The 11,918-nt window shown below is 56.3% G+C and overlaps 1 protein-coding gene across 1 annotated transcript; it reads left to right on the forward strand.

The window, feature by feature from the left end:
• Positions 1–4,419: 4,419 nt before the first annotated feature.
• LOC147646565 (maestro heat-like repeat-containing protein family member 7) lies at positions 4,420–10,537 on the forward strand. Its single transcript, XM_086873260.1, has 16 exons — positions 4,420–5,075; positions 5,175–5,333; positions 5,603–5,667; positions 5,777–5,926; positions 6,116–6,264; positions 6,560–6,707; positions 6,957–7,144; positions 7,234–7,371; positions 7,650–7,764; positions 7,937–8,074; positions 8,288–8,464; positions 8,597–8,752; positions 8,909–9,010; positions 9,381–9,483; positions 9,752–9,808; positions 10,095–10,537. Exons 1-16 carry the CDS (start codon positions 4,952–4,954, stop codon positions 10,292–10,294), a joined length of 2,169 nt encoding a protein of 722 aa, XP_086729386.1. The 5' UTR covers positions 4,420–4,951; the 3' UTR covers positions 10,295–10,537.
• Positions 10,538–11,918: the final 1,381 nt, after the last annotated feature.

Raw genomic sequence — 11,918 nt, forward strand, 5'->3', positions numbered from 1 at the left:
ATGTTGATGGCCTGGCTACTGCTCCAGTCCCCTCTTGTGGAGCATCAGTGGCAGCCTGCCGAGCTTCTCCTCTAGCTGAGATGTCTGAATTTCTGGGGCCTTAGAGACCTTGACTCGAGAGGGATGGCTCTACCCGTGTTCAGCTCTCCTGACGGCTCTTTCTGTGCTCAGCAACACTTGCACAGGTCTACACTACTTTGCTGCTGCTGCTGCTGCTTCTCTCTACTCCTTCACTAGGACTCAATCTCCTGGCTGGATGTTGTGAACAGCAAAGTCTAAAGGCAGGCTCTGTGCTAGCTGAGCTTCTTGTCAAAGAGCTTTTACAAGAGACACTATCCAGGCTACATATTGTTTCCAATAGATATCCTTTATCCCTACCCCCAGGTAATTCTCAAGGCTGAGGATTACCAGGATAAGGAATTCTAAACAGCAGTTCAAAGGGAGATAATTGAGTATCCCCACTGGGTCTGGCCCTTCTTCTTGCCCAAGCCAGTGGCAAGAGCTGGCATCTTAGTTTCTATCACCAGCTTCAGAAGGTGTTTCTTTATTTCCCCATTCATCTTTTCATCTCAGACAGAACTCTGGGGGTGCCAGGGGCTATGGAGGTTCCATTGGATCCGTAAAGGAGTCAAAACTCTGAGACATAAACTTTGAAGAATTTAAGATTTTAGAGAAGCTGAGGCCTTCATTAGAAAGAAGCCTTGCTAAATCTAAATAAAATAAATAGATGGGCCTTGCTAAAATTAGAGGGAGCTAGAGAAGCTTTGCTAAAATTAGAGGTTAATCATTGGCTAATAACTAATTGTCTGTCAACTCTATGCTTGTTCAGCTGGGCTTATAATGAGAAGCAATGAATCTGGTAAGGAACTTGAAGAACAGAAGAGAATTGCAAATCAGAAACTCCTGGAAGACATGAAACTAGGAGCCCAGCCAAGGGTCCATTTGTCACTTTGCATTGAAAAGGTAGAAAGGTCAGAAGGAGGAAGAGCCATATCCCTTCCCTCCCTTCTCTCACTCCTCCTCATAAAAGGACCACCAACTCATTTCAAGGAACAAACTACGCATGCTTAATTGCTTTTTTTCTAATTAGCATAGGAAGCAGAGTGTGGGTGGCAACGGGGTTATGAATATGCATTTGTGTTCCATATTTCTGGAAATAAAAAGCCTGTATTCACCAGTATTCGGGGCCATGTGTATTAAGGGGTGATCTGACATCGGCCCAGCGCTGCTAATAATCATACACTTTTTAACCCTAAACCAGTTCAAGAGTCTTTGTCTGTCTCAGTTGGATAGTAATACTAGATCATATCCATATTTTAGTAAATCAGTCTTAGAATGCAGCCAAAAATTGCATGTGGAAAAAGGAAAAGAACTTGTGGGTTTGGGAAGATGAGGATGGATTTTGTTAACAGCACACTGGAAACAGCACCAAGAGAAGGAACAATTGTTTTTGGAATGCTCCCATGTGAAGGTACAGCAGGTTTTAGTCTTGAGCTCAGGTTTGTTTGTGCAAGTGAAACAACAAAAACAACAATGATGATGATGATGGTAATAATAATGATAATAAGAGTAATAATTATAAAAATGATAATAATAATCAATAATATATATTTATATCCAAAATTAAAAATTGATAATGTGAAATAATGTTGACAATACTAATTTGTGAGCTTTGGTTGCTCACTGTAACACTAAATACCCTACAAAAAAGGACTAGCAAAGGCCCAAATGTCAATGGTAAACTTTGTGAATTGTATACACAGAATAAAGGAGGAAGGGGTGAAGTTGGCTGTTTTTATATGGTTTGCTGATGCTGTGATGTGGAATGCTTTGTCTGTTCCTGGGAAAAATACAGAGATTAAAACTGCTGGGTTTTTCATGTACCACACTATCCACAAGCTGCAGGATTGGTTCCATGGCTGGAGAGGCTCTTAAAAGAGCAGTTGATAAAACGAGGAGATGGGAACCTGTCCCGGTGGAGAACCCATCTCCCAGATGGGCTTCATGCCCTTAACAATGGGCCCACTGGGAAATGGAAACCCCTGGGTGTGCACGGCTGCACCCAATTTGCAAACACAGCCATGGACAGTGAGACTTGGACTGCCTGGGAAATTGTTCTGGCTGTGATGGCCCCTGCCAGGGCCACCCCAGAGGCTGCAGGGCTGGACCCTCATGCACTGGAATTCATTAGGAGAAATCAGAAGCAAATGAGAGTTTACAATACAGGAATAAGAATTCAGATGCCTCCAGGACACTTTGGTTTGATAACTGCTCATTGGAGCTTGGCCTTGCAAAGGGTTCATGTCATGGGAGGAGGAATTGATGCAGATTATCAAGGAGAAATTGGAGTAAGTCTGTTAAACAATAATGAACAAGATTTGGTTTTCCACCACAATGCAGGGTAATACAGTTATCAATATTGCAGTTTTAAAAACAATTGTAAAAAAAGGACATCCACCTCAAATCACCTCCATTTGTGGAGATAAAAGGTATGGACCCAGCAGTCCTAATAAAGGAGCCAGAGTGTGGGTCCAGAGGCCAAATGGCCCTCCCAAGCCAGCTGAAGGAACAGCTCTGGGCAAAGACAACACTGTTGGAATCCTGAGACCTGGGCAGGAACAATGGGAATATGTCCCTGCAGCCAAGTGTTCTCTGCCAGAACAAGTCGATGGGATGGGATATTGTTTTACAGACCCTGCCAGACCAAATCTCCCTGTTTGCCCCAACGGACCCTTTGGAAAATGCTCAGATCCACGGGGCTCCATGTGAAGGCTGATGTGACCCTGAGGGACTTCCACACCAATTCCAGCCAGGAGCCTGGCTGTCCCTCAGGGACTGGGACCCGGCACCTCTCCAGCCGAAGGGAAAAGGACCCCAGCAAGCCTTGTTAGCCAAAGACAGCGCGGTAAAGCTGAACAGCAAAGGACCTTGGGGACATTATTCTGGAATTCAAAAGGTGCCAGCTCCATGGACAACAGAATTATTGTTCCTAACGTGAATGAGAGTGAGGAAAAAGAATGAGTAAGCTTGTGATGGTAAAGCACAGAAATCCTTTCACATTGTGGCCTCCAACTAGAACATGGCTTGGTTTCTCTGGAAGGGAAATCTCAGTCAATCCTGTAAAACTGATAATTGCATTCCTGTGTTCCACAGCACAGTTTTCTGTCAGTGTCCCTGCACTGGATCCGTTACAAGTCAGAGCCCATTGACAGAGTTTTGGCCACCCCACAGGGTGAGCCCTCCGAGGGAACCCCATTCCTCCCAACCGGAGCTGAGAACATACCCAGCAATTAGTTACATTGAGTATTTTGGCTACTTTGATCTTTAAATTTTCAAAATAATTTTGATGACTAATGCCTTGATTAAACTTCAGAGGTGGTTCTGGCAAACAAAGATCCTGGCTGACTCTCAAGATACAACTTACAGGTGTTGGGGGTTCGGTGTCCTTTATTTTCTATTTAGTTCTGGCTTGCCTGTGGAATTTTTACACATGACTTGCAGGGAAAACTTAACTGCGGGTACTTGGTGGCTGCTTGAGGAAAAACAAAGAGTTTGGCTGGGCCCAGGGAGGGAAGGGGGCAGGAAAAGGGGAGGGTGGGGACAGTTTGGTGGCTTCTTCAGCTTCGGAGAAGAACACTTTGGGTACAGAGCTGTTGTGGTGGGGAGAAGGGAATTTCGCCATCACCCAGATGGAGCTGCTGCTTCTTCTCCTTCTTCCCTCTTCATTGGTGGCCTCGCACCCCCTGTCCTGCCGGGACGTGTGGCAGTGCCAGCCACCGCCACGGAGCTGCTGATCCACCTCAGCCACTGGCCCGGGATCTCAGCTCATCCCTGCTGTTCCAGCTGAGTGTTCCTCAGAGCCCTGCAGGAGCACCAGCACTGACTGCCAACCCGAGGGGGTTTGTGAAACAAAGCCTCTCCTCCATCCTTTCCCGTCTCAGCCCAGAAAGCTGTCACGGGGTCCCTGGTTCTGTTTTCTTGCTAACGCTGTAGTTATTGTTGTTTGTTTGCCTGGTTATAAATACTAGTAAAGAACTGTTATTCCTATCCCAGATCTCTGCCTGTGAGCCCCTTGATTTCAGGATTATCATAATTTGGAGGGAGGGGGTCTACATTTTTCATTCCAAGGGAGGCTCCTGCCCTCCCTAGCAGACACCTGTCTCTCAACACTGAGACATTTCCATGAGTAAATTTTACAAAGTTTTCAATAAAATTCTTATTGATAAATTTGACTCCATTTCATTTCTAACAAGCTGTTCCTAAAGATCCCGTCAGGCTGTCTTAGACACTTTGGGCAAGGGATTCCTTCCAAGCTGGGCCACTTGGTGGGGGGATGGGGGCAGCCCCAGGGCGGAGGGCAGGGTGTGCAAGGGCCCTTTGTGACACGCTGCAGCACGGTCACTGTGGGATGGTGGCAACGGGAGCAGATGTCAAAGGGCCCTTTGTGACACGTGCTGCCATAGGAGCTGGCGGTGACAGGACCACGCCACAGTGCTCGGTGCACGCGACGGGTCAGGACGCGCCAGAGCGGTGCTGTGAGGAGCCCCCGCACAGCGCACTCCTTTGTGTCGGACCTGGAGCTTTTCTGAAGCACTATTCCTACAGGTGACCTCGAGGCCAGACCACAGGTCTTGCTGACTTGTGGCCTTCCCGAGGCTTCCTTCTTAAGGTTCTCTTGAGGGCAGACCGTGGGACTTGGTGACCCGGAGCTTTTCCGACGTGTCGCCCATCCCTGCAGTCTCTGCCCTTGAGACCAGACCACAGTCCCTGTCGAGGAGCCTCCTATCCTTGTGGCAGGAGCCCTCAAGACCCAAGTGCAGGACTCGCTGTCTTGCAATCTTGCCAGGACTTGAGTCCTGCAGGTGCCTTCCAGGCACGACTGCAGGACTTGCTGACTCTGAGCTTTTCCGAGCCATCTCTCCTGCAAGCAGCCATAAATCCAGTCACTGCCATGGAGCAGCGACCCCCAAGAGTGCCCAAGTTGGCCTGGCTTGAGGAGGAGGAAGAAGAAGGCTCTGGAGCTGTCCTGGCACAGGAGTCTGAAGAGGTGCAGGACTTCCAGGCACCACAGGAGGGTGAGTTGCAGAGCTCGGCCTTAGGGCTAGTGCCTGTTGCCAGCTTGGCCCCATCCCATTGCATGCCATGCCATCCCCTGGTGCTGTTCCTATGGAAAGGATGGGAGAGTCCGAAAGAAGACAGGGAGCAGCGACCCCCAAGAGTGCCCAAGCTGGCCTGGGTGGAGGAGGAGGACGAGGAGGTCGAGGAAGAAGGCCCTGGAGCTGCCCCAGCACCAGAGACCGAAGAGGTGCAGCAGTTGCAGCCGCTGGAGGAGGGTGAGTGGCAGAGCTGGGCCACAGGGCTGGTGCCTGCAGCCATCTTAGCCCCATCCCATCCCATTGCATCCCATCTCATCCCATCCCACACTGTCCTGTGGACACACACCCATGGACAGCACAAAAAAGGGGCTGGGGCTGCCCCCGCAGCAGTGGCCGTGCTGCATCCCCTGGGGCATCCCGGGACTGTCCCTGCCTGGGGAACGCAGGGCTGGGCTGTGCTCTCCGGCCTCTCCCGCAGCCCCTCAGCTCTGGCTGCTCTTTGCCAGATGCAGCCATGGACGGCACACAAGAGCAGGACACCGCCCGTGGCCGCTTCCGCAGAGCAGCGCAGGTACCTGCAGCCATCCCCACCTGCGCTGGGCCTGCTGGCACTGCTCAGCCCAGCACCGCACTTGGAGCACTCCATGCAACTTCCCTGCCTTCCTGCCCTTCTCCTACAGTTTCTTTACCAATACATCAAGAGAATTGGCAAGGAAGACACCAGACCTATGGACACTGAGGTCAAAGCATCCTCAGAGGTCTTGGTAGAACAGAGCAGCGCTGCCCAGCTGGATCTGCTTGTAGAGACGGCTCTTTTCAATCCAGAGCAAGTAAGCAGCCTGTGGCCAGCCTTTGATCCTCCAGCAATTGCTTGGCTTTCCCAAGCCACGCCTGCTGCTCACTTGGAGCTTTTGAGGCCATGGCAGTGGGCTGGAAGAGAAGCACTTGTCTGGGGAAGAAGCTGGGCACATTGCTGACTCCCTCTGCTAGCATTCCAAGTCTCCCTGTGCCTTCTCCAGGTGCCCGGCGTGGTGAGGTACATCCACCAGTGGCTCATGGCCAATGAGGCTGCTGAGCACAGGATGGACTGGGCCCTGATGCAAGTGGCCGAGGCAGAGCCCGATGATGTGGCCATCACTCTCCTGCGGGTGGCCCCAACGTGTGACAGGTATGGGGCCCAGCTGCCCCGAGGCCTCAGGGCTCCCCAGCCCATCACCCTGTACAGCCCGGCCCAGGGCTGTGAGCAACACAGACTTGCAGGGCCCTCTGGCTGCTCCCTTTGCTACAAAGTCGGCCTCCGAGCCCACTGCCATGCTGCCAGCCTGCCCCTCAGGGGCCTGTCCCCACAGGGCTGGGCTGCCTGGCTGCTGCTGCCGCTCAGGGGCAGTGGGCTCAGGCAGAGCTGGCGGCCAGCTCAGCTCCCCGCTGCTGCCCAGCCCACGGTGCTGTGTCTGACCCCGCAGAGCTGCTATGGCCATGTGGACGACCATCTTGCTCTCGCCCTGGATTTCAGAGGAAGTGACACCGCTCCTCATCAATGTGGTGGGGAGCTGGCCGCAGAAAAACCTGGGCACCTCTGATGGGGACAAGACGGCTGTCTTTTCCCTGACTGTGAGTTTCTGGAGCTGGACTTTGCTCACCGCAAGGCCGGCCGCCTCTCCAGCAGCTCTGTTGCCTCCTTCCCCCACTGCATCTCCCTGCTTCAGGCACTGGCCACAAACCTGGCCTAGGGGCAGCTTCAGGGCCACCAGGCCCGCTGCTCCCCCTGCGTCTCCCCCGGCCTCTCCCTGCCACGCTCAGGCCCTGCCACACGGACGCCCCGGCACTGAGCGCTGTCTCGGGCTGCTTTGTCCTCTGCAGGCAACTCTGGTGATGTGGAAGATCCTCCAGGGGCCCTGTTGCCCACAGATCCTCACAGTCTATTTCCCCCGCCTCTTTGTGCATCTCCTCTTCCAAACGTACTTCAGTACTTTGTATATGACAGAGGACGTCCATACCTTCTGGAAGGAATGCCAGGAGCAACACGGCCTCTCCACCAGCCCCAACAGGTGCTCCATGCCACTCCTCCTGTCCCTGCCACTTCCCCAGCCTCAGAGCCAGCGCTCCCAGCGTCACCTGGGCTTTGCTGTGCACACAGGTTTGCAGTGCAGACCCTGAAGGCCCTGCTCTGCAGTCTCCACTTGGAGCATGTGGTGGTGGCAATGGAACGCAAGCGTGGCTGGGACACGCTGCTCTGTGCTGACACCCACCACTATGCCATGGGTCTGCTGGCCAGGTGAGCCCCCCTTCTCCCCACTGCCTCTGACGTTTGTGCCCCCTGCCCGGGATGCCCCCCACAGTCCCCGTGGCCATGGGCCTGAGGGCCTCGTCACCGAGGGATGGCCAAGGAGACTGCAAAAGGCTGTGAGAGGAGGGTGCCCAGGAGCAGCCACATCTCACGGGCCCAAATACCCTCACAGGGCACTGGGGCAATAGGACAACTGTGTCCATCAGTTCTGGGAGAGGTTTTTCGCACCCTTGCTGAGACTCTTTCTGCCATTTTCTGCCTTCCAGGGTAATGCGCCGTGCATCCGCCCACTTGTGCAAAAGCATCTTAAGCTACCTGCTTGAGGTGCTCAGCAAACCGTTGCCACACTGGGATGTCTCTGCCATGGCATTCCTTGTGGAGGTGAGCCTGATGGCCAGCACTACCTCGCTCAGCTCCCTGCCAGCCCTGTCCCCTAGCATAGCCACAGCTGCCTGGGATGGCACCTGCGCCCTGTGCTGCTGCCTGGGCCCAGCCCTGCGCACTTCCAGGCTCCTGCCGGCCAGCTCCCCTCTCACTGCCCTGTGCCTTTCAGCTCCTAGATTGCCTGGACTTGAGTGACTGTGGTGACAGCCTAATGGAGATCTTGTATAAGTACCTGTGGTACAACTCCACAGAGATGCATCACCAGGTTCTCAGGGCTCTCCTCCTGCTAAAGGACCGTCCCTCCATGGTGAGAAGGGGGCAGCAGCTGAAGCTGTGTGGGCAGCATGAGGCTGGGCAATGCTGTCACTTGGCCTTGGCTGGCCTTTGCCTTGGGCGCTGAGGCAGCTCCTCGCAGCTCTCCTGTCTCCTGCTTCAGCTGCCCGAGTGCTTTGGGACAGCCCTTTGGCCTCTGGGCCCTGCGGCAGCTGCCCGGGCTTTCACACCCTTGTGTTCTGCACAGGCCGAAAGAATTCAGAGCCTGACAGGAAGACTAGTGCACCTCCTGTGGGACTTGGACAGTGACGTGGCCAGGATGAGCATTGCTCTCCTGAGCTATATTTTCTTGGATGAAGACACCCCAATATCCTGGCGCAGGGCCCTGCAGCTGGCTGAGCCGCTCCTGAAACTCCTGGACAATGTAAGGCTCTGTGCCCCAGCCACGGCCACTGCCTGCTGCCCGGACACTTTGTGCCCTGTGCATTTGCAGGCCTGCGCCAATGTGGGCCACAAGAAGCCAATGATGAGGTCATTTTTCCTTCCTTTCATACAGCCTGATAGCCAGGTGCAGCTGCTCTCCATGTCTCTCCTTCGAAGAATGATGTCGTCGGCAGAAGAAGAAGGAAGAAAGCCCCTGAAGGAACGAGTGTACCAGAGCCTGCTCCCACTCTTTTTCCACTGCCAAGATGAGAATCGGCATGTGGCAGAGGTGAGGACTCCTGGGCTGCTGCTGCGCCTTGGCAGGGGGCTCAGCTGCCTCCTGCCCTGACGCAGGCTTGCAGGCTGCAGCCTCCTCCAGCCTTTGGCACTGGGACACTCCTGTGCCCTGCCTTGTGGGGCCATTTGCGGCTCTGCTGCTCCCCAGGCCTCTCGGACAACGCTCCTTCGCGCGGCTGGCTTTCTGAAGAGGACAGACCTGGAAAAAGCTGTCAGGAAGGAGAAACTGTGGAAGTTTGCCAGGCTCGTGGTAAGGGCAGCCTGGAAGTGCCAGCCTCAGGCTACAGAAGCCCCCTGGCCCCGGTGCTCAGTGTGTGGGGCTGGCAGCTGTGCCTCTGCCCACTGCTGCAGCCGGGGGCCGCACGGCTTCTTCTGCAGCCCCCTGTGGCCCCGAGCCGGGTGGCGATGGAGCCCCGGCCCAGCGGGGCTGCGGGCCGGGCCGGCACCGCGGCTCCCCGGGCAGCAGCCGGCCCTCTGCCCCCTCCAGAGCCCGGCGCCAGCGGCTGCTGGCCGGGCCTCAGGGCTGGCCGGGCACGGGAGGCCGGGGCTGGCCGCAGGCAGCAGCGCCCGGCCGAGGGACAGAGCCCGCGCCAACCCTTCCCTCCTGCCGCTCTCTCCAGCTGGCCGACCACAGGATCCCCTTGGCCGAGCACCTGCGCCGGGCCCTGCAGTACCTGCAGGACCCACAGGAGACCCTGCGAGCGGCGGCCATCAGGGTCATCGGTGAGTCCCGAGCCCGGGCTCCCTCCCCGCCCCGCCGCAGCTCGGCCCCAGCCCCGGCTGCTGCCCCGGCAGCGGCACCCGGGCCCGGCGCCCTGGAGCCCCGGCTGCCCTCGGGGCTGCTGCTGCCGGCCTCTGGCAGCCTTGCCCTTGGGCTGGGTCAGGATGCGGCAAGGGCCCGGGCTGAGCCCTGCCGGGGCAGGAGGCCCTGTGGCCACAGGGCTGGCAGGGAGCTGTGCTGCTGGGACCCTGACAAGCTCTGTGTTCTCAGGGATGGCCGGGGAGCAGCTGAGGGGGCAGCAGGCAGAGCTCCAGGTCTTGTGCAGAGGTGAGCCACGGCAGCAGGCTGACAGTGGTGGCTGTCGAGGGCAGCTGCAGGCCCTGGCCAGGCTGTGGAGGGCTCTGCTCCCTGTGCCGATGAGGGCGTGGGCAGAGCACAGTGAGATTTCAGGGCCACGTGGGGCATTTGTGGCCAGCAGCTTCGGGCTGACCCCCTTGGTCCCTGCTCCCTCCTGGCCAAGGCAAGAGCCGGCTGGCATGGCCCTGGCAGGGGGCTCTCGCTGGGCCCCCACAGCTCTGGGATCTGACCGTGGCTCTGTTTGTCTCTCTTGCAGCCCTCGAACGCCTGACAGAGGACAGAAGCGGTGCCGTGTCAGACCTGGCACTTGAAACGCTGTATGTCCTCCGGGCCATCCAGAGTGCCCGATACTCCATTCTCCAGAGGATGCAAGACCAAATCCTCAGGGCATGGAGGACACGGCCACGTCTGTCGGGCCTGGGCTGGCTGCACTGCTGGAGATGTACTCAGAGCTGACCTGAGAGGCTCTGTCTTCTGGGGCCACATGGGCCAGCCAGGATTTTTTATTTCATAAGGGTTGTTCTTTTCCATTTTTCTCTTCTTTTTACTATGTAAATAATATAGGATATGTTAGGGCTGAGAGGCTCTATCTTCTGGGGCCACATGGGCCATCTGTTATTTTTTTTTTCATAGAGATTGTTCTTTTCTTCGTTTCGTTTCCATCTAGTATGTAAATAATATAGGATATGTTATAAACCACAAGAGTCCCAAGACCTTTCTTTTGCTGCCCAGGGTGTGTGGGGCATAGGGGAAGAGAGGGAAAAGGGTTCTTGTGTTCAGCAACCTGCCGGGGCGTTCAGTGGTGCAGGGCAAATGGCCAGAAGCCCCTTGGCCTTTGGTGGTTGTGCTGAAGCCACAAGCCCTGTGGCAGGCAGGAAGCGCCATCTGTGTCCTGCTGCCCGTGTGTTGCTGCCGTGATGGCTGAGGAGCTGCTGGAGCTCCTGTGGGGCTGCGGCGCTGCTGCCGGGCCAGGCTGGGGGAGCCCCTGAGGGCACGGGGTGCTGGGAGGCCGTGAAGGGATGAGGGGCTGTGGAGGCCCAGACGGGACAAGGCAGTGGGAAGGCACAAGGGGGATAATTGAGGGAGTGGGTGGCAGGAGGTTCCAAGGGGACAGAAGGCCCTGGAGGAGCCAGGGTGGTGGGAAGGCCTGAGGAATTGGGTGTCAGAGGCCATAAGCAGCCCCCGGGCAGCCGCCTGGTCCCTTACACCTGGCTGCTCCGGTGCTGCCCCAAAATATCCCCCAGGCCTGCAACAGAAGGCCTGGAGGCTGGGACACCACCCCAGCAGGAGGGTGGGGACAGCCCGAGGTGCCCAGGCTGGGCTGGCTGGGGACATGGAGGGCAGGGGGTGCTGCCAGGCCACGGCCACTGGGTGCTTCCAGGAAGGGGCAGTGGGTAGAGGCTGGGCTGGCGGCCAACCCGGGCCCTCGCGGCTGCCCAGGCCACGCTGCTGTGACCGAGGCCCCCCTGACACAGAGCTCGGGGCCCACAGAGCTGCTGCCACCATGGGGAGGGTGGCGATGTCTCCTCCGGCAGGGCTGCCCAGTGGCTGCTGCCCAAGCGGCTCTGGAGCCCACAGAAACAGCAGCAGAGTGTGCCCAGGAACAGCAGCAGCCCCAACGTCGGCACCTGCGCACTGAGGCGTCCGCAGCAGCCGGGTGCCAAACAGGGGGAGGCTGTGGGCACAATTGCCTTTGCTTTGGCAAAACGCTTGAGCAGAGTTGGCCACAATGGCTTTCTCTTCACTTGCAGCCTCACAGCAACGCTTGCCAGCTTCAGCTGCAGCCTGTGCCCGTGACTGACTTGGGTGGCCGTGCTTGAGGGCGAGCTCGCCTTCCACACTCAGGTGTCCCAAGGCAGCGGCACTGGCACCATCCTGAGTGAGAGAGAGAGAGAGAGAGAGAGAGAGAGAGGGAGAGAGAGAGAGAGAGTCTGATGGGGCAGCTGCCCTCCCTCTCATCTGTCCAGGCACCTTGAAGTCACATGAAACCAAATCCTGCACTTGCTTGGAACAAAGGAAGAAGCAGCATGTGCTGAAAAAAAGCAGGGACTTACACGGCTCAGTTTTGCTCTCCACTTGG

Source organism: Cyanistes caeruleus, unplaced genomic scaffold, assembly GCF_971803275.1.
Source record: "Cyanistes caeruleus unplaced genomic scaffold, bCyaCae1.hap1.1 HAP1_SCAFFOLD_91, whole genome shotgun sequence".
NCBI classification, from domain to species: Eukaryota; Metazoa; Chordata; class Aves; order Passeriformes; family Paridae; genus Cyanistes; species Cyanistes caeruleus.

Excerpts from the sequence above, each read along its gene's own strand:
- LOC147646565 (XM_086873260.1), top strand. The coding sequence starts at position 4,952 with ATGGAGCAGCGACCCCCAAGAGTGCCCAAGTTGGCCTGGCTTGAGGAG. Across the intron at positions 7,372-7,649 it reads GCCATGGGTCTGCTGGCCAG|GGTAATGCGCCGTGCATCCG; the intron begins GTGAGCCCCCCT and ends TCTGCCTTCCAG. Across the intron at positions 8,753-8,908 it reads AGAATCGGCATGTGGCAGAG|GCCTCTCGGACAACGCTCCT; the intron begins GTGAGGACTCCT and ends GCTGCTCCCCAG.